Source organism: Macrobrachium rosenbergii, chromosome 19, assembly GCF_040412425.1.
Source record: "Macrobrachium rosenbergii isolate ZJJX-2024 chromosome 19, ASM4041242v1, whole genome shotgun sequence".
NCBI lineage: Eukaryota > Metazoa > Arthropoda > Malacostraca > Decapoda > Palaemonidae > Macrobrachium > Macrobrachium rosenbergii.
Window position 1 is genome coordinate 37,484,856 of NC_089759.1, and position 22,659 is coordinate 37,507,514.

At 34.7% G+C, this 22,659-nt stretch overlaps 1 protein-coding gene across 2 annotated transcripts in view; it reads left to right on the top strand.

Moving 5' to 3' along the window:
- Nucleotides 1-22,057, top strand: part of LOC136848863 (alpha-tubulin N-acetyltransferase-like) — a 51,839-nt gene extending 29,782 nt beyond the window's left edge. For both annotated transcript variants that reach the window (XM_067121691.1, XM_067121692.1), the window contains exon 9: nt 16,184-22,057. In XM_067121691.1, coding sequence (XP_066977792.1) covers nt 16,184-16,338 — 155 coding nt within the window. In that variant the 3' untranslated portion in view covers nt 16,339-22,057. The remainder of the gene's footprint in view (nt 1-16,183) is intronic.
- Nucleotides 22,058-22,659: the final 602 nt, after the last annotated feature.

The following is a 22,659-nucleotide window of genomic DNA, read 5'->3' on the forward strand; positions in this document are numbered from 1 at the left end:
CCTACCATATTGTTGTATGGTTCTCTTGTCTGAATGACAACAACTGCCTTAAAAAGCTTTGTCTTTCATTTTTTGCCTTTTTTCTTTGAGCTAAATTATCTTGAGAAAGTATCGTGTGTGGTCATGTTCCTTAAGTTCATTTTCAACGACGAATTAATACTATCATACTCAGTGCCAGAACCTCTTGGAGTTAGCAGAGTTTTCAACATTCACTTTATGCTGAGGTGCTGGAAGTTCTACTGCTCAGTCAGCGTTGTTATTGTTAGTGTTCAAAAGTATATAAGAGGCTGTAATACTACTCTGATGGCCCGTTCACAATTGTCTCAGTTTTTGTGATGTCTATTATTACTATATTTATGTATGTATACTTTACCAGTATATATTAATCCATTTTTATATATTTTTGTATCTACTTTTTTTTTTATTTTACATATCTTACCTAGAAGCTCACTATGAGAGTGTGTGGCCCTCATATGCGTTTATACATTTTGAATGATAACAGTAAGAATAGTGGAACCACTGAAACAGGACTGGATAGATCAGGGAATTGTCATTATGCTAAGTATAGTATCATTATGGGTAGAGTTTGTCCAACACACTCTCAAAGACCTTGGAAAGATAGTAGTATGCCATAACATATCAAGTACAGTATATCAGTAGCCATTGAGTAATACTAGTCTGATCATGGAAAGACAGAGGACATGGAAGCCTGAGTAATTCTTATTTTGCTGTGCTGAATAGTATATGGGAGGGTAGAAAGACATGCTTAGTTGCAATTGGTAGAAACTACCAGTTCAAAGATTCACAACATGCCCAGTGACACTGAGACATTGTGTATCCTGAACATGATGTATAGTATATATTCATTGTTGACACCATGGGCAGCGACCTTGACGAATCATAACAGATTTTTACTGGCTTTCTTGAGAATGCATATGGTGCATCTATAACTAATAGTAAGAACCTACAGCAGTATTGGGTATATTTTTTATTGACCAAATGATCTTATGCAGACAGGCTATTGGTAAGAGCATTCTTGGAACTTATTTCTCTAAAAATAATTTGTCAAGGATACATTGGTGCTTTGCGCTTGCAGAATTACAAGGGTCTCATCATCTTGCTAGGCCTCTGAGGTCTCCATCATGTATTCTAGGCATCTTAGAACCAGGATTATTAAGTAGATGAAAGGGCTGCAGTGTTGACATGACAACTATCATAGTTGGAATCTTATAAGTGTCCCCATAATTTAACACAGACATATTACCTGACTTGCCATTGTCACAGAATCAACATGACACCAAGATATGTTTGAGGAAAACAGTCATTGCTGTCACCCTTATCTATGTGAATCAGGTAGATCCATTAGAATGGACTCTGCTCTAGGAAATATGCTGTAGTGGTAACCTCTGTAAAATCAGTGACAGTAGCAATATAAAGTAAACCCCCCGTATTCGCGGTTTCACGATTCGCGGACTCACCTATTCGCGGATTTCTCTGTGGAATGTATATACACACTATTCGTGGAAAATTCGCCCATTCATGGTATTTTTCACTGAGAAATATTCACTAATTACTATATTTTCATATCATTTTCATGACTAAATGCACTTTTTGTGATAAAACTATTAAAATACTTAGGTATAAGCATTTTTACAGGGTTTTTTTTGTGTTTGAACTATCAAAATAGGCAGTTCTAAGTGTTTTTAGAGGGGTTTTAAGTATTCACGGATTTTAGCTATTCGCAGGGGGGTGTGGTACGCATCCCCCGTGAATACGGGAGGTTTACTGTATTGTTTTAGATAAATTTTTGATGACAGACAAAGGACAATTGCATTTGGTTCAATTTTGTATAAGATCATTGAACTCATGAATGATGTAGGTATGAGATTTTTCACTGTTCAGCATTTTGAGAAATTCTGTTACTGATACTAAGTATAGTACTCAGTGCTTTTTTTATTTTTATCATCAGACTTTGAATAGTTTAAAGTGTATAAGGTACAGTTTGTAAATAATTTAAACACTTGTTGAGGGCAGAAAAAATCCTTATTCCACTTATACAGTATTGTAAATGATGTTGCATTGGTTGAATCACTTGATATAAGAAACACCATTATTAGAACTGAAACAAAAATGGTGAAATTTTGATGGTAAGTAGGTTCATCTAGTTAAAATTTTGGAAGTACTTGTAGTGATTACTTCTAGAGGTTCATTTTCATCTGTATTTAGAAACCAGGGCCTACATTTCATTAGTTGTTAAAGATGTAAAAAAATTGTAATACAGGAATATTTTGTAATATAATAAATTGTTCTACAGTTCTGCTGAGCATTCATTTTGTTGCTCTGCAGAGCTGGATGGTTCCAGCTTATATTTAATTTATATTGGAACAAAATTATTGCATTAGTACATAGGCACTCTTAATTCAATTGTCACTTGGAAGTTGATGAATTATAGAAATTTCGTTTTTAAACTTATTTTAAACTGCTAAAGTGTTTTCAGTACAGTATACAGTGTATCTCAAATTTTATCTTGATTAGAAGATGTTAATTGATCATACAGTACCCTTATGTACACATACAGTATACTTTGTAGTGGGGAATTACATTGCATAGATCTGTCATTACACAAAACACTTTTATTGACATTAATTTTGTTATTGTGAAAATCTATATATGGTGATTGCTGTAATAAAGAAAACTATTGATAAAATAGTAATACAGTATGGTATGGAAGATGCTTAATTTGTTTGTTCTTGATATTAGCTTTTCATTACATAATGTTAGCCAGAATATATTGTATCTCCAGCCATTAAAACTTGCTTGTTAATGACATACTTTTACATTTATCTTTTGGTGTCTTAGTAAATTCTCCCCACCATGCATTGTAGTATAAATTTGTATCTTTTATGAATTATGCTGGTGCATGGTTGAGCATAAAACTTCATATCAGGTGATGCTTTTGGTTGTTAATTTTTGAAATCATCTAATTTCCCCTTTTCTGTTAATCTAGAAAAACCAAGCCAACTGTGTGGATTGGTAAATTTATGTAAGTTAAGTTGGATTGTTGTCGTCAGGATGTTGTGTAATGCAAACAGCTTTCACATTTTTGTTTATGTTATGATGAACACTGCACACTCACAGTATTGTAAAAAACAAAATTACTTTATGTAGTCTCATCCATTTCCTAGATCAGGCTTAACTAAACTGTGATATTTGTGCATGTTTATTCAAAATAGGTTAAGATTTACTTGGTTCTTTGGTGTGGGGAAGTTTCTCTACATTTTATTGCTTTGCAAATTTTGACCTTTGTTGAAAGTTCGGCTTTGCGATTGGCAAGACTAATTTAAGTGCTGTACTGAGCAAATATTTATTGTTTTTGACAGTAATATTGTACCAGTAGTAAGCCTTGTTATATGGACACAAGTTGGACTATTTAGCATGACTTTTTTCTATATATATTTTTTTGTAGATTTATGTAAGAATAAGGCCTCAGGTTTGGGTTTTTCTAAAGACAACTAATTATACATGATAGAATTAGTCTGAGAGTGACAAAGCAAAATACTGTTTTGCAGATTTTCACTTTTGTTAAAACTTTTTAGACAGTTTGCTCTGTGAATTTTACAACCATTATGAAAGGCAATTTCGCTTCTGTTTTATTTGTGGATGTGAGATTTTTATAGGACTCAGCCAGTTTCTGGAGTAAAGTAATTAAGTCCAGATTTTTATCTATTTTTTATGCAAGGCAGATAATGGTATAGACTTAAAATGATGAAATTAAACCATCATCCAAATGTGCAGCATATTGTAATTTGAAGTGATCACAGGGTAAAGACATTCCAGTTTTTGAGCCACCATCTTGTCGTTCTTGACTTGTCATCACCTCATCATCTGTTGTTCAAATTGTGCATTTCCTGCACATGCCTTTGATTACATCCGTGCCAAGTCATATTTGTTCCTACAGGAATACAAGCTAATCTTTGTTCATGGGAGTATTCTTTAGTGCAAGCAGGAGTTGATCATTGAATCTTGTTAACAAGATGGTTTACTAGTAATAGGTGGGTGAGTAGGGCACTCCCCCATTTTCCTGCCATCATCAAGCAATTTTCTTTTTTGGCTGTTGTCTAGTTAAGATGTCTTGCTTTGTTCTGACTGACCATCAGGTTAAAAGTTATTTTATTTTATATTATGTATATATAGTGTTTGTATTTTTTAAACAGGGAGTTGAGCAAAAAAGTGGACAGTGCAAGCTGTGATGGACATTAGTGGGTGTTTGGCTGGAAGTCTTGGGCTTGTGAACCACAATTTTCAGCAATTAAAAGTCAACCTCAGCCTATCATAGAAAAGTCTATGAGAATTTGGACCTTGATTTTGAGCGGTTACAAGTTAACCTCGTCTAGTTATCTTATGAAATTTGATGACTACAGGAATGTGGACCACAGCTTTGATCGGTTACATGTCAAAGTCAACCCTGAATTGTCATTCAGCGATTGGTACTGCTAGGTCTGAGTGGTTCATGTCCATAGTGTGAGAGTGCTCGACCTGAACAGACTGGAGTGTCAGCCTCCCTTTTGGGAGAGGATCTGGCTCCTGTTTTGGGAATCTGTTAGGACCTGAGGGTTCTTTTCCTCAGAACTTATTCAGGCAAAGTTGGAGTAGTTTATTTTAAAAGATTGTTTGGGTCATTGTGAGCTTAACCCTCACAGTCCGGCGTAAAATATATATTAAGTGCACCCCTTGACTGGGCTAAATTTAAGGACAGCCAATTTAAAAAAAAAAAAAAATTATGCATATGCACATGGTATAAGAAAAAAATTCTAAAAAATTTCTGTTGAAAGTAAATATTTCCAACCCTATGCGTGACCTCTTTACCAAGACAGTTGTAAAAAATATGCTGATTTTACCAAGTTATAAATGTTTTTTCTAGTAATCTTTTCTATTTTATTTTTAAAAGTTATAATTACAGCTCACACAATATCATAACAGATGAGAAGTAAAATCAGTAACAAATTCTGAGTATATTTATTGTAAAATATTTGTCACATCCTCGGATGGGAATGGTGGACAACATCCCCTTAGACATCTCAAGGCAAACTGATCTCTCTCTCCTGTACCAATTAGCTATTATAGTTGCTGTAAGAGTTGCCATGAGTCATTTAGTGCCCATGGAAGTAATCTGAACACTTTTTCCACAAAATTAGCTCAAACTGTATGGCACGAAATGTTGATCGTCAGATGACGATACCCAGAACTTATCCTAAAGCTACAAGTAGTCGTCATTTCATTTGATGACGCCTGCTCACAAAAGATTAATGATCTTATGGAAGCTATCACTGCCCCGCTGTTGAGCCTGTCTTGTTGGTAGAGTGTACTCTGTGGTGCACTCAGGAGGCGAGGCAGTTACTCCATGGTGTCTTGGATGAGGTGGACAGTCAGATCTGCAAATCAGAAGTTTCCATCAGTGCAGCAGGCCAAGCAGTCATAGGCACAGCAAAAGAAAACTGAGGGTGTTGAGAAAATACGTAACTACAGTATTCTAACCATCATGGCTGGATTGCAGCAGTTAGAAAGTTGCAGTGATGGGGGTGTCCACTAGCTACAGAGTATACAGTATGAAGATCTCAAAGACTTAGATAGTTTGGATATGTTATGAGAAGGGATAGAAAAATTGTTTAGAAAAATAGTAGATGTGGAAGTAGCAGGAAATCCTGTTAAAAAGTAAAGATGAAGACCTAGACCAGTTGGGAATCAAGGCAGACAGATGACATTGGAGAAACCTTATTTATCGTATAACCTTGTACAGTGAAAATCATTCGTAATAATGATGATGAAATGTGTATCATATACAATTACCAGTTAGAAAATATAAATGTTTTAATAATCTAATAAATACATATCACTGCAATTGCTTCTTATGAATATGAATGGAAAAGAATGAGAAAAAAAGTTAAGGATACCTTAGTTTTACCAGACCACTGAGCAATGGGAGTATTTTCATCACAAAGAAAACTTGACAATAAATGATACTCTTTAAAGGGATGAAGGCTCTCATTGGGCTCCTAATTTATCATAAAAATTCTGAATTTTGGGAAGCAAAACACTGGCCAGAAAGAAAGACAAAAATACGATTTAACATTCATTTCCTGCTGCCTTTGAATTGCCTGAAAAGTTGATGCTTGAAGCTGTAGGAAGGTAGCTTATTGTGAACCCTGAATGGTTGTGCAGTAGTTTATTGATAAGAGCATGGTGTCTAATCAAAAAAGAATTTTCGTCTGCGCACTACATGTTTCATAGATTAATTGGTGAATGTCTTGAAAAATCTTAATTGCTTTCAAGACCTGGATTCTGTGAAAATACCATATAATGAATTTTCCCAAGTCGTTTGGGGAATATTGATTTATCTCCTTGACATATATATTTTGAATTTTAACAAATATTGAAAATTAATCTTATATCGTAGTTGGCAATTAACAAGCACTGTTCCATCCATGAGCAATTATGCACACAGACAGGATCTAAAGCTTTCATGGTATGTACCATATCATCATATAAAATAAACTTAAGATGTTCCAGGCTAGTAGACTATACCTAAATTGCATAGTCACCTTCAATAGGTAGAACATCTTGAATAATTCTTAATTAAGGAGTTGATGATACTGTGTTCCATAAGAAGTTGTTTGCTCCTCTGGTTCAGGATGTGCTGAAGCACAGTCAAGCAACAAAGTAGCCCATTGGTCTTCGGTGAGTCAGGCCTCTTGATATTAATGTCATAGTGGACAGGCAGGTGCTTAATGAAAGGATGCAAAGGCATGGACTGTTTTTAATTGCTAATAACCATGGGCCTAATTTTATAGTTTTTATGTTGCTGTACCTTTTTGCTTTTAACCCATTTTTAAAAAATACAATACAAGCACTCCCCAGTTATTGGCGATCCGGTTTTGCGGGGCTTGTTTAGCGATGAAAGTCAGTGATTTTCGGCGCCGATTTTGCCTTATCAGCACCGATAATCGGGTATTGGCACCGATACATACCTAACAGAGGCACCAATCTCTGGTTATTGGTGCCAGTAAGCACCAAAAATTGCTGATTTTCGGTTATCGGTGATTTTCGCTCATCGTCACACCGTCGGAATGGATTCCCCGTCGATAACCAGGGACTGCCTGGAGGTAATTTTTATTCTGAGGAATTTGGCATATTAAAGTGTAATATTGGGCATTTTATATAAAAATTTTGTACATTTTAAATATTAAAACAACTAGATATGTCTTAATTGTCGATGGCAGTGCCCCAGAATGCAACTAATTTGAAGTCTTCCTTGAAAACCGTGTAGAATTCGGCCTTAGTTATTTGAGACACTTGTCTGTGATATCTTATTAGTTCAGAGTAGGGACAGAGGGTGTTGCATGACACAAAGGGTGTCTTTTCCATTTTCACTGCTTTTCCAAGAATGTAGAATATTGGAATTTATGCTGTATGTGATTCACCATTTTGAAGGAGATTTCCAAAGGCTTTGAGGTGATGATTTATTGGAAATTGATAGCAGTGAAATGATTGTCAAATTTTGTTTGGAATCATGCTTGATCCTCCAAATTCATGGTTATGGTTATTCAGGGTTTTGTTTTTAGTGATTGATATGCAAAACTAATATTATTGGTTTTTTGCAATCATCTGTGTGTACTAGCATGCGATGAACCGCTTGCATACACTTAAAAGTTATGTAAAGAAAAACAAATTTTAATAGGTTATAAATGCATGGCATATATTTACATATTAGTTTGTCATTAAAATGTACAACATTTATTAAAAAATTAGAATGTATGAAACACTCAAATCATAGATGGCATGAGCAGGTAAGCAAAATGTAAATAAAAGTAAAGATATTGCAAGTCAAAAGTGCATGAAACATTGGTTTTTGTGTTGCAATTTAAGCCTAGTTTATTATTTACTGCTGTAAACTGTGTGCATTTATAAGAAAACTATAATGATCAAAGATGAAAATGTCACAGTAATATCAAGTGATGTGGTATACTGTACTAAAATTTAGTCAATTCTCATATGCCATTTTACGTAGATGATAGCTCTTGTAGATATCTATAGAAATCGTAATTTTACAGTACATTTGTCTTACTTGATAGTAAACAATAAAATATAGGCGATTTTATCATAGTACTAAAATTGGTTTTTGTATTTAGGCACTAGCCTTGCCCGGTCTTTCTCACCTACACAATAAAAGTATTTGATTCATACTGTAACTTTAATCCTATTGATAATATTTTACAGTAGTGTCATCATGTATGTAATATGGTACTTGAAAATTTACTCATTCATTACACTCAGTGCCATGGCTGTTGATCATATCTTCCAAACACATTGTAGATGAAATAAATTTACTCAGTTGTACTGTGTGATATTTTGTGTGTCTAGTTCAGTATCTTTTCTCGTTCTTTCGTCATGTTACTATTTATTTCTGTAACTTGTATTCTATTGAATTTCATTGGTAAAGCAACTTTATTACCACAATGAACTGAATGTCCTTTGGTATGTGAATGTACATAATCATTCCAGGGAACTTGTTTGCATAGTCGATAATTTCTTTTCTATCTCCTTTCATGCTAGCATCCATGTCTCATAGTGTAGTTTTTTGGTAGAGCAGTCGCTTGTTTTGTGCTCAAGGAGTTACCTTCCATGGGTCTGTCAGAGCTCTGTGGTGACCAAACTAATAAAAGAATTCTCTTTTAGTCAGTCTCTTGGCCAGGTATTGTGCTGTAATGATAAAAACTATAACAAGTGATGGAGTATGTAATGGACTCAAAGATAAGAGGGCTCTTTCCCTTATCTTAGAGCAAAGCTGTACCCAGGTTATTTCCTTCGTCAAACCTGGTAGAAGAGGAAGTGAGTATTGTGCATGCACAGTCCGCCATATTGACACGCACAAAGAAATGGAATGTGTAGCCCAGACCCTCATCGACAATGAACACCCGAACCGGAATATAGAAGTCTATCAAGGCGAATCGATAAATGGTAATGGCAGGAACCTCGCCCCGATGGCTCTGAACGCATAGAGCTCTTCTGTAAAGGACAAATTCATCATAAATATAAAGAAGATGAACGTGCCCTCAAGAACATCATCAAGAATAGTGTCAGCCCCGTTGACCCCAATAAGAATATTCATCTGGTCATTTATTACAAGAGCAAAAAGACGAGCAGCCTGGCGATGCGTAACAATCCAGCCCCCACTCAGCAGGACCCCTTGAAGAAAACTAACATGGTATACCGGTACTCATGCCCCATCTGAGGATGCCTCGGTTCTTATATCAGTATGACCACCATGCATTTCTCCCAGAGGATTTCCTGCCACGCCCAAGAGGAAGCCATCTTTAACCATGCCAGAGAATTGCAAGAAAAGATATAATCACAAATATGGAAATAATTGACCGAACTATGGACCACCGCCGCCTGTGGAAGCATTGCACATTGGGAAGGAGAAACCAACCCTCAACATTACGCAGGAAACCTTTCTCCTCCCCATGGCCGCCAGGAGACCTGCACCAAGCGACCCCCGTAGCGAACGAGCGAATCAGAATTCGGCATCTGAGGATTGAAATTCTCCCATTCATCCCCAGCACTACAATGCCGCTCGCACGCAAGACTAGCCCCGAACATCAACATGGGAGAGAAGGCTCCGCCCAAGATGACCTGCCCTGGGCAGCCAATCATAATTCAGCACTGATCAAGACCCCCCTATAAATACTGACCCAAGCGCCATGTTTCTCCAGATCTTTTTCAACCACGTCCAGAGGATGACCAACAAGATGGTCGAAACATGTCGATGGTACCTGATGATGAAGGATTCCACCGATTTCTGATTGGATATTTCAGTAAAAGACTTCCTGCATTCCACACACTATCCTTTTTCCAATATGAATATCGGCCAGTTGTTGATAACATCGCTGAGCCCGAAAAGCGAATTACAGTATAAGGAAAATAGAAAAGATACTATATAAGATAAATTCGCATAATATAACCATCCTTTTTAATAAGACCTGTTTAAAAGAGGGTCTATTCTCTTCATATTATTATTATTATTATTATTATTATTATTATTATTATTATTATTATTATTATTTAATCTTATTAATCTTAATATTTGAAATTTAGCAAATAATTTTTTTATCATAAAAAATATATTTAGTCATGAAAATAATATCAAAATACACTAATTAGTGAATATTTTTTTTACAAAAAAGTCTGCGAATTGCTGAATTTTTTGTGAATAATTTATAGATATGTTTCACAGAAAATCCCGTGAATCGTGAGAACGCGAATGCGGGGTTTACTGGTGGACTTCACGTGCAATAATCACTTCCTCTTCTAGCAGGTTTGATAAAGGAAATAACCTAGGTATAGCTTCGCTGTGAGATAAGGGAAAGAGCCCTCTTATCTTTGAGTCCATTACGTACTCCATCACGTGTTATAGTGTTTATTATTATGACACAATACTTGGCCACGAGACTAACTAAACGAATTCTTTGATATTAGTTTGGTCACCATAGAGCTCTGACAGACCCATGGAAGGTAACTCCTTGAGGACTCAACAGCGACTACCAAAAACAGGTTTTTTGTACGTCAAAACCTGTTTTTTACTTTATTGAATTTCATGGGTACAACAACTTCACTCCTGTAATGAACCATTCATCTGTTCATGATACTGTAAACATTAATAACACAGGAAAAATGAAAGGCTTGTAAGTTTGTACAAATGTCGTACATGAAGACAATAGAGCATTTGCCAAGATATAATCAATGACACAAAACTAAACAATGTTGCTAATGACTAAGATATTAACTTAGAAGAAGAGACTACTGATGTGTGTTGTTACCATATGTATTTGTTACTGATAACTATAAGTCACCAATGATTTGAAAGTAATATGAAATGTTCCAAGTTCATTTTACTGGCACACTGTCACTGAAACCACTGTTTGCTAATAGCTTAGCCTAACCTACTTTTTTGGGGGCGGGGTGTCCAAGAATTATTTGCAAATTTTAAAAAATGTACTTCTGTACTTTGAATTTGCTGTTGTTTCTCAGCCATTTATTTTAAGTCTCATCGTCAACTGATGCCAGCAAGAATTACTGCAGAAATAACATTTTTTCCATGAAATTTACATTTATGAGTCATGGGTTTTGACATTTCAAACTTTACCCCAATAATGTCAGGGTCTGTGAAGCTAACAGTAGTATTGTGCATGGCTTAGATTGAATTGATAATTTTGTTGAATCCACTTGTTGCACCAGACATTATTATTATTTAACACATGGATCATAATCATATGGTTCTATATTATGGAAATTAATTTATCTTGTGCTTTGTATGACAAGTTTGTGCCTTCCATTAAACTGTTATGTTAATATCAGGGCAGAATATGTTTCAACTTATTGCTTGACTGATTTTTGTTGCAGCAGTTGTGCTTTATGTATAACTGAAGTGATAGAACTGAATTTTTGTGCATGAATGAGTGCTGCCTTGTTTTATAAGGTAACAGAATCAATTTACAGTGTGGGTACAAATGAGTGAGGAGGTTAATTTTATTGTTAATTGTTAATTCAGTTTAAAATATTGTGTATACATATATGTAATATGAATTTACACAATTTTCTTTATAAACTATATTATACTGTTTCAATGAAATTAGATTGTGATATATGGTAAATATGCTACTTAGTCCTAATATATTTTCTTTGTTGAGTGTGATATTTTCTTGTAAATAGGACTCACAAAAGAATACAAACCAATGCTTAACATATGAGTTCACAGAGAGGAAACCACAAATGATAAGCCGCCATCTACTTGCCTTAGTCTGGTTTGGTTTGACATCATAGGTTACTTATTCAAATATTATCTTCCATTATTCCAGTCCATCCATTTCTGTCTTATTTAGGTACATTGCCCTTATCCTATCCCTGCACTCATTTGACCCTCAGATAGAGCACAATAGAGTGAGTGTAGATGCGGACTGGCAGAAAGGGCCTGGCTGGATGGAGTATGTGTTTCCTTCAGGATGAGGCTCATTTGATGAGACAAGTTCTATACGGAATAAGTCATCTTGTCGTTGATGGGTTTCCTTAAAAAAATATTTATTATTAAAGAGTCCTGTTTTGTGGTGAAGTAATCTTATATGCAACCACCTCATTATTCTTGGGCACTACTGAACTAACTAATCATGTGTGTTTCTTTTGATTCCAAGGGTATTTTTATGCAGAATTCAAACAGTTATAAAGACAATACACTGACTTTTTGATACATTACAGAGAAAATCATACCCATTTTTTGACAAAATCTGAAAAATTTGAGTAAATTACAGTACTGCATAAGTGAAATTACACATGAAATAAGAAATTCTAAAACAAATAAAAATGGGAAACAGTTGCAAATAAGGATATGTAATTCAGTTTATACAAACTCCAAAATACACTTCATAAAACAAAAATCTTTCAACAGAAGCCCATTATACTTGTAATGTCTATTTTGTTCTTCATATCATGTTCCCTGACGAAAATTTTGCAAAAGGAGAACATATATAGAGGAGTGACAATGCTATAATGCTAAATCCTTGCTGTTTGGTCATTTCGTTCTTTGTTTTTTCAACTTGCAACAGTGATCAGCTGTCAGGTTGGTTCATTATTTGTTTAGTCAACTTTTTAATGTGATCAGCTATCATATTAGTTCATTCTTTGTTTAATTGACTTTTGAACGGTATGTCGATTGAGGAGGAAAAATATGCTCAGATTTGAGTTTGTATTTTTAAAAAAATATAATTTGTCTCATAAAATAATATATTTTATTTTTAACAGATCCATTACTTTTAATTCCCAAATCTTTATTTAGGATCTGAGTTATCAAATCCCCAAACTGATAATTGAGTGATAGGATCTGACTGGAGGATCAGAGAAGTGGCACAGGTACAAAGAAAATCCATCCCATCATGTAAGCGAAGCTATGGCTATGAGATAAGCCCTAGGAGTAGTAAGATAGTAGGGATATTCACAAGGGAGGTGAGAATTTATTCAAAGTGTGGGACGCAAAAGCAAATAACTCTGAAAGTCTACATGAATAGGATTCCATAATGGAGAAAAGAGAGGAAGAAAATGGATATGAAAATAACTGGTTTAAATGCCCAGAGCCCTCCTTAGAAACTGGCCCAAAGCTACCACAGGGTCCAATAAATACTATCACTTGTGGGTTACTCACCTTGTATAAAGATTTGTGTAAGTGGTTTGACCTCCCTATGAACTCTTGGTTAAAACAACATTAGTGACCTCTGTTACATACTATGTAAGAATTATGAATGTGGATAAGATTCATATATCATATGTGCTAACTCTGACTTAAGTAGCTTTAGCATGTCACAGTATCACATGTTCTCAAAGTAACTTTCCTAAGCCAACCACATACTATGAGTTTATTACAAAAAAGTTTTGCTTCACAACAAACCTATGCGTTATACTTAGCTGTTGTGCATCTGTGTGAAACCCCAGACCATTTAAAGTAAAAACTAGAAGAGGAAGATTGGCTTTTCACCTTGAGGTGGTGCTTAGGTAAGTCTCCTTTAGGTTGAGGTAAGAAACTGGCTCTCCTATTGCACGTGTGTGTGTGTGTGTGTGAGTGTGTGTTAACTTGCTCACAGTTGAACAATTTTTTCCCCAAGCTCCATGATTATATTGCATTTCACTTAAATCTCATTTCATGTGATTGGCTTTTTATATTTTCATTAGGCATGTGATGATTTTGTGGCTTTTTGTTATTTCAGAAGGTTTGTATTTATGTTGGTTAGGAACTTTGGTTATTATCTTGCTGTTTCAGTCAGGAATTGTGTGGGTTTAATAGCGAGTGTTTGAGTATGCCTCGGTGCCAGGTGCTGTTTTTTCCGTTTTGGTGAAAGGTTTCTGTTTAGTGACTGTTTGTGGGTTTGTTACCGCTCAGCTCTTGTTTTGTGCTTTGATACTTGGTTTGCTCTAGAAATTAAGGTGTACTTTTTAAGATAAATTAGTATAAAATAAGAGTGAGTACAGGCAGTATTCTTTGTATGAATGGGCCTGGTACCTCACACAGATTACTTAGGCAATCAGTTGGGTTATAACATTGGTTTATTGGTGATAAATTCAGAGCCACTCTAAAATTTAACAATCAGAAAAGAGCCCCTTGCCCAGTGAACTGCACTTATTACAGTAATATGCTCGTAATTATACCTGTAAGATCAGTATTATTTAAGGAAAATAAAATTGAACTAGAAAAGAAGGAAGAAAAGAGAATAAACAGAAACTAGAAATGAGTGCACAATCACCAAGGCCTCCACCAGGTCCAGAGTACTGTCATGTTATTGGCAAATGGTAACCATTTCTAATTGTACATTGTCATCATTGCCTCAAATGCTGTGTGACACAACAGGCCTCTGACATTCTGCCACTTACACCTTTCTGATGCTTTATCTTCTTCAAATCTTCAGTCATCTCCTACCCCTTACAATTCTCATTCAAGTAGGTCTGGGGTTTCCAATTTATCTGGTGCCCAGAGGAGTCCAGCCATATGTCCAAGCCTTCTTGATTTCTCCATCATCCTATGTATAAGAAACTTCCATAATTTCCCTTGTGGTATAATTTTCCACTATTCTTCCACCTGACTCTTCTTATTCTTTATCTGGTGTAGGATTAGGTGTAGTACCATTCAGTGCAACAAACCAGCTCTCCTTATCCAACATTACTTCAGTTTTTACAGCTGAAATATCTGCAATGAGGTCCACAGTTAAGGGCATTAGAAATTTGCCCTAATAGAAGTGTGTAATAATTAGTCCCAAAAACCTTTTTCTCCACAAAGTTGTGGAGCTGGCATCAACAATTGTATATGCTGGAGCCCTGCTTGTGTGGCATTAAACGAAATGATGCTGATGTAGCAGCCAAAGCTGCAACTCTTGTGACTAGATCAAATATGCATGTTCCTGTCAGTGATATTTTTAGTCTCCAGACCCTATCACCTTTAATAGATAGCAGTCTTTTGAAGAATAATGAATCTGGTAATAAATTGATGCATTAGACTAGATATTGGATTGTGAATTGACTTTCCAAAAAGAACACCACATTGAATTGCAGTAGTTTTATCCAGTCTTTAAATTGGTCACATTTGTTTGTCCCTTGGGTTTTTGATGAATAACCCATGTGATCCACTCTCAGAATGCGGAGAATGCAGAAAAACACTTGCAATAAAGCATGTTTATGGAATTGTCCAATTTCCAACCAGCAGCAAATATCAAGTTTTGGAAACAGATTCTTTAAAGAAGTTTCTAGGAGAGTCTTTAGTTTTCTGTGTATCCAATTATTATATCATTGAGGAATTGCAATTTATTGGATAAGACGTATTTATAAAGAAGAAACTCTTTGGATCAGTCCTATATATGGGTTAAGAATGTTAACGCAGAGGACTGGTTAAACTATTAGTGATTTACCATGCATAAACTAAGTGACCAGGCAAAGAAGTAAGAAAAGTGGCTTTTATTTTTTTAAGAGCTGCCAGCGACTACTACAACAACTACATCTGCTGCTTTACTTTAGGCACTCTGATGTTTTCAACAGGCTGTGTGACAGCAACTTTGCAGTAGCTTTATTGTGTACTACACAGCTGACGTACTCCTTTCATCAATCCCATGTTCTTGCAGAAGTCACTTCCGACCATTATGTTGTTGTCTTTGGCCTGTGAAGTATAAACTCGAGGCATTTTTCCAGCACAGCACTAGATATTGAGTCTTTTGAACACTACAGCCTCAGGATGGTTGCCACATTGTCTGATTCATGTGCAGTACATTGCCATCATTCCAATTAAGGTTCTCTTTTTGATGTCATTACACTTACAGTTGTCCTGTCTGTATCTGCCTCGTTTTCTGAGCCAATGTTCTATTGATTTTCAAATTGCTGTGTTCTTACTAGAGCAGGTATGTAAGCCTTCAGACAGTAGAATATAATTCTCAATATTAAAGGCAATGGTTTCACTCTAAAGAACTTGTAATTTGTTTAAATAATTATATTTTTGGAAGTCATTTCAGAGTATCCAGTGTCTAGTTACTTTATGTACATTTGAGTTGACAGAAATTCATAATTTGTTTCGTGTATTAAAATCTTTATTGTACTTTCATTCTAGGTAAGACAAACCATTGGCGTGATAGTGTATCTCGTTCAACTGTGGCTCTGGCAGAGAGCATGTCATCTCCTACTGGTTCCACCATGACAGGTGTGCTCCGTGAGGATGATTCTGTTCATGGACACTTGAAATTCCATCACCATGCATTGTGGTAAGCAGGATTCCATGGTTTCATTTTATTTGTAGACCAGGGAAAGGCTGTGTTGTGCTAGGATCAGGTAAAGCATTTGAACTGACTAGAGTCAGGTTGGGCTAACTAAAATAGATGCCAAGGATAAAAAACCAAAAGGATTTGCTATCATTCATCTTACACCATCCTTCCTTCAGAATCTATGGTTATTCTGTGTATTATGGGAAGAGTTTACATTCCTATGTGGTAATTGTACTTTTAATACCAGGTTTATTTATTTCTATTTTATTGTAACCAGATGGGTAGCTTTTTGATGATGATATTCAGAGGTAGTTTTCTAATTTGACACAGGTCTTAAAGTGAATGTGAGGGGGCTCATTGGTGAGTTATTTGAGAATGGTTTAAATTTATATTATTGTAGTCAAAGGGAATTCATTTACTAGTGATTCATAGTGAATAAACTTGAAATTTTTTTACTTTATTTTTTATTTTGATGTGATATTGAAGGTACTGTTATAGAAATTAGTTTGTTGTGTCATGAAGAGAGCACTTCTCATTTAAACTGATTTTATTTTACCTCTTGAAATTTGGCAGCCTTAGAATAAGCTAGTTGTTAGGCTCATTATTTGATATTGCCATTATTATTTTCTGCCCAGATACAGTGTGCTCAAGGTTGTGATTCCTTAGTGCTGTACATAGATGGTCAGTTTTATAAGGATTTCAGTAACATTTGTGTATTTTTAAAACTTTTTTTTAGCTCATCAACCGTGTTTTGTTATCCGTTTTATCTGAGTTTGGGCCAACAGAAGCTTTATTACATTATTACTGAATACCACTTCACAGGAGTGTTTAGAAGTTGCATACTAACATTTTTTAAGTATCACATCTTGTGCTTAGAATCATGGAATATAATTTTTAGGTACCTTGGCATCCTCAGTATTATATTTACATGTTATCACAAAACCAAACTGTTGCTTTAATGTCACTCACCAAATTGTCACAATCATGGATATTATGATTTTGATGTTTGTGTGATACTGATTTAGGACCTGTAATACTTAGGAATTATAATATTTATGTCAAGTCTCTCAAATCCTAATACCTGTACATCAGGTTGTTTGAAGAACATACATTTTATGATATTAAGTTTTCAGGGATATTATTGAAAAGAATCATAGACTATGAGAAAATAAAGGTACAGTTTATTTATACTTACAGACTCGGTTCAGTATTTACTCAAGCTGAGTGACTTTGGTACACTACTCATCAGTAGCCAGTTTGAGTAAAAACCACACTCAGAATGTTTTGAATTTTTTTAATAATTTAGTTTATAGCTTAAGATATTGGATCGAGATAGGATATTTGGATTTCAGAGACCTGTGAATCTCAAGGATGTTAACCAAAGAACATACATATGGGATTTAACATTAGGCCATTGTAAATGGTGTCATTGCCATAGTTGGAAGATTTGCCTTTAGTGTTTCATCAGGTGTACTGTATTCACCTTTCACAATGAGTTTCACTCTGACAAGTGGTCTTTGATCAACACAGTACAGTAGACTGTATGGTTAGACTGTATGGTGTTTGCCATCCGAAATAGGTATATTATGCTAACTCCACTTGAACATTTTGCTTAATGGGTACATTTGAAAGGCTTAATTTTTTTTTTATTTTTAATGTTTTCTAGTCCAAGTTGGCTTTAGCCAGGGCTGTTTCTTGCACTGAATGAAGTTTATATTTAAAACCCAGATTATCATCAGGGGTTTGAAATAAGCTTTCATAGGAAGGGTATATTTTATTTTGAATGTAATATACAGTACGTATAATTTAGATTATTGTATTATTAACTGTAAAATTCAAATTCAGCTTTTTATGTATGAACTTATATTTAGTTTACACAAGATATTTTATTTTCTGAATTTGAAACTTTTTTGTATGGAGGTATCTCTTTCACTATGTAGTAGTAAAGGAGAAATGCTCCTTAAAATTTGCACAATTTTTTCATTTGATAATTCTTTTATTTCAAGTATGTATACAAGTACTTCACTAGTGCAGTATTGGTTGTAGGTGACAAAGCAAATGCAGATTGGAAGAAAATGGTTTTGCAGTCTCTAGGTCTTGTGGCTAGGACAGCTGTCTTTTAAGGGAGCTTGAAAGTGTTCTGGATGAGTCAAGCTTTCCATCAAAGCCTGTGCATGTAATCCAATATCAGATGGGGTCTAGACTCTTTCTCAACAAATGGAACGTTCTTGAATTCTGTCCAGTGAAACTGCCACATGTTCTTTCAAATTCTGTAGCTTAGGCCTCATGTACTAAATACAAGGTATTTGCTGTATTGAAGGAAGAGCAGTGGACGAGATTGTAGTTAGGTTGGCTTGATGCTTGCCTTGTTTTACACTTGAGGGTAGTATGTTTTTTAACATAATTAAAGAACTTATAGGGGAAATCCCCTGTTGTGATACTGTACTACTTTTAATTTGGAGCTATTGTTTATTAGTTCCAGGATACAAATGTTTGTGATAGCTAGATATCCTAACAGAATGGCCAAAACACACTATACTTCCTACACCAGAGTGAAAAAGGAGCTGCTGTGACTTTTTCAAAGATTTGGTCACATTATATTTTCATTTAGCAAAGGTAATATTTAGATTTAAAAGTAAGCTAGGCTGATTGTTTTAATATATAGGTTATGTAGACAAAGTATACAATATGGTAAAGTTTATGAGGGTAGACAATGCTCTTACACTGCAATGAATTGCCTTAACTTTGCACTTTTATTACTATTAGTACAATGTAGTTCAGCATCTCTGTATGATATTTAGACTTCCAATTAAGCCTTAATATTAAAAAAGTACTTAGTAAATTTAGCAGGAAATACCAAAGATAGGGATGCATTTTTAAAAGTTTAAGATATAAGTTTAGTTGATTCAAGTATGGTAAATGTATAATCAGGCTCCCAGTTTCTTTATTATGGATGCTGTTGTTACTGTGAGTATGCATTGCACTTGACATCTTTGGTTTAGTTTGTAAGTCACATCTTGTGGAACCTCCAAAACTGTTTGATAAAACAGCCTTTTTTTAAGGGGTCTTTTAACCTGTGATTGCCATTTGATGTATTTAGTAATGCCTTCAATAACACATACTTATATCCATTTAATTCAGTTAAAAAATCTTTTTTTTTTTTTACATGAGAAAGATATGTGAGGAATAAAATGGCTCATCTAAATCTGTAGTTGGCAACAATGGTAATATATACTTTTATAATGTCATGGTTTCTAAGCATGTTGATCCCTTGCTATTAATTGACTGAGCATAGGAAATGTAGAATATCCTTTTGAATTTATTTACAAGATATTGAAGATTCAGAAAAGAGGTTCTACACAACGGACTCCAATTGAATACTTTGTCATCTTTTGAAAGGCAGGGCATTTTATCATTATGAAGTTGCTTGAATTGTGTCAGTTATGTATCAGTTAGAAGTGGACACAATTAAGGTGTACCACTTACATACTTTATTCCATAGTTGCTGTGTAACCCATTCATAGGGATTGCTGCTAGACTTAAATACTTATAATGACTGATAATCAGGGAAAAATATTATTAAGAAAATTGCACGTAATCACTGCATACCTTGAAAAAACTTGTATTAACCTTGAGGTGGAAGCTGTTATTGTATTGATACTCAAAATGGGTACAGAAATACTCAAATTTTGTGTCTTAAGTTGTCTGCTGAGGAAACAAATTGGATTGACAGATATAAAAGATCAAAATATTGTTATATTCATACATGACCTAAAATGATAAGATTGGCAACTTCCCTGAAGTTATGTGGTGGTAGTTTCAGAGTAACCTCTTAATAAAAGCTGTTGCTGCCCTTTGTTATAAATGTAGATTTTTTACACAAAGCAACATTGACATAGACATGCATTATATGTAAAAAATGTAGTAATATGTATCCTTACATGGAGTCTGATTGAATTAAATAGTAAATTTGGCTAGAATTCTCACCGCACAGTATATTGAGTGTATACACTGATTAGCAATAAACATTCATATACCACTTAAAAAAAGTGACAAGTTTTTCTTAAAGATCTTAGTGTACTTTAAAAAAAAAAAAACTGGATGCTTTGAATTCCTTTAAATGGTCTCCAGTGCCTTTTTGCCTTTAAATGAGGCCTTCACGATATGAAGGGTCTATCGCATGAGGCCTTCACGATATGGAGGGTCTATCGCAATTTTTCTAAAAGTCCAAATAACGGCAGAAATCGTGTTGGAAAATTTGCAATTTTCAAACAGTGATATCTCAGTCATTTTTTAGGGTATTTTCATGATTTTTGTAGCAATATGAAGCAAAATCTATCTGCTCTATGTTGCTATGCATTTTTTTGTGGAAAAATAAAACAAAATATATTACGAGTTAATTGAAAGTGTCTTTTTTTTTTTCTGATGACATTGTTTACAACATTTTTTCTGAGTTATTTTTCAAGGTGAAACGTATCATTAATATTAAAAAAAGTGAGTGATTCTGAAAGAAGATACCTTTTAAATTAAAACTGAACATATTTTGAATTTGCAAACGGCGACTGATGTTTTTGTTTTTGTTTTTTTGTATATTTTTTCTTATATTTCTTGAACCAATAAAGATTTCTCAAAATTTTTTTTTAATGTTTTTGGCAATGTTTTAGCTTTCCGAAAATATGTTTATGAGCAATGTATCTTCAAAGTTAATTGTGCTGTGAATATTTTTGTTAACACTTGTATGGTAATGGAGTGTGTATAAGTGTATCAGTAGCATGTTTATCTCAGTGTGTAATGTTTTTTGTGTGTTTATATTCATTTTTAATCCATATTATAATAATTAATGGAAAATATAAGAATAATAATATCCCATAACACCTGACATGCTGCTTTGTGGTTGAGCACCATACTCCCTTGCATCATCATGGACACCAACCGGCCACTGTTGCTTAGGCTCCATTATGGTGATAATAAAGAGTCTTAATCCAGTATAATACTTGAAAAAGGATACAAATTATAAGGTAACAAGATTATATCTTTTTACCTCAAGATTATATCTTCCAACACACGTGGCGAGAAAGACAAAGACTGATGTAAACATTTGCTAATTGGCTGACGCATACTCTTGTTCTGTGCGCTGATTGGTTGAGATAGACCCTTCATGTTGTTCATTTTGCGCCCAACCAAAGTTATCATACGAAGGCACACTCCTGGCAGCTCACGAGGCAAAAGTGCATGTTACTAGATGCGATTTTCGACCATGTTAGCGTTCGAATGATCATTTTCTGCTTACGCAGGTTTAAACTTGAGCAAATTCTGGAGCTTTTGGCAGGTTTAAAAAAAAATAACCCTCCAGATCGATTGACCCTTTGTATTGTGAAAGCCTCAAATGTAATTTGTTTGTCATATACAGTACAGGTAAAAAAGGGAAGAGATAAATTCACATCATATTGCTTTCATGTTTTTCCCTGGTAATTGTTTCTGTTGTTTGTAAGACTGGATTGTCAGAGGGGAGGATTTTCTGTAGAGTTGAGACAAGAATGAACTTCTACATCATGTCAGGTTAAGGAAGCAGTTCGGGGGTGTAATTCATGAAGAGTGTCTGAGATATTGTATTTATATTGTTACATTATAGTTTGTTGGATTAATGAGCACACAGCTCAGAGTTGTTTCTGCCTGCTTCTCAGAGAGAGATGATCATTATGATTAAAATTCAAGAGAGACCATTATTGTAGAGCATTATGCCCCATTTTGTCTTATTAAGCTGGCATTATGTGGCATGGGCTCTTGCTTCTGGATCAGCCTGTACAGCATTATGCTGCTACACCATCCTACCAGAATGGACCTTTTGCACTCTGGGAATTACAATTATCTATGTGCATTAAAAGTTAGCTCTGTGATTTGGTTCAAGTATTTGCCAGTAATAGTACAGTAAAGTTTTTACTCCTAGATCTACAGGTTTTTTTGTATGTGAGAAAGGAGATTGGAACATAGGTCGCATTTCAGGCAAATCTTCACATTGCCAGATGATCATAGTAGTCCCAGTCTTGTCTTAATGACAATAACAGCAAATTCTAAACCTTTAATGTTGTAAGTGAATCTTTCTCTTTACATGTTATATTGACTCGGATCTGGGGATTCGTGAATTGTTCTTTATACCTGTTATAATTTTCAGCTTACGGAGTTAGGACTCGTAATACTTTTTGTTAAAAAGCAACTTTTTTTTTTTACCATTTTCATTTTAATCTGATTTCCAAGGTTTGTAAGCTTCAGGAATGAATGTAAAAAAAAAAAAAAGTCATATTTTAAGTTGTTAAAAGATGCATTG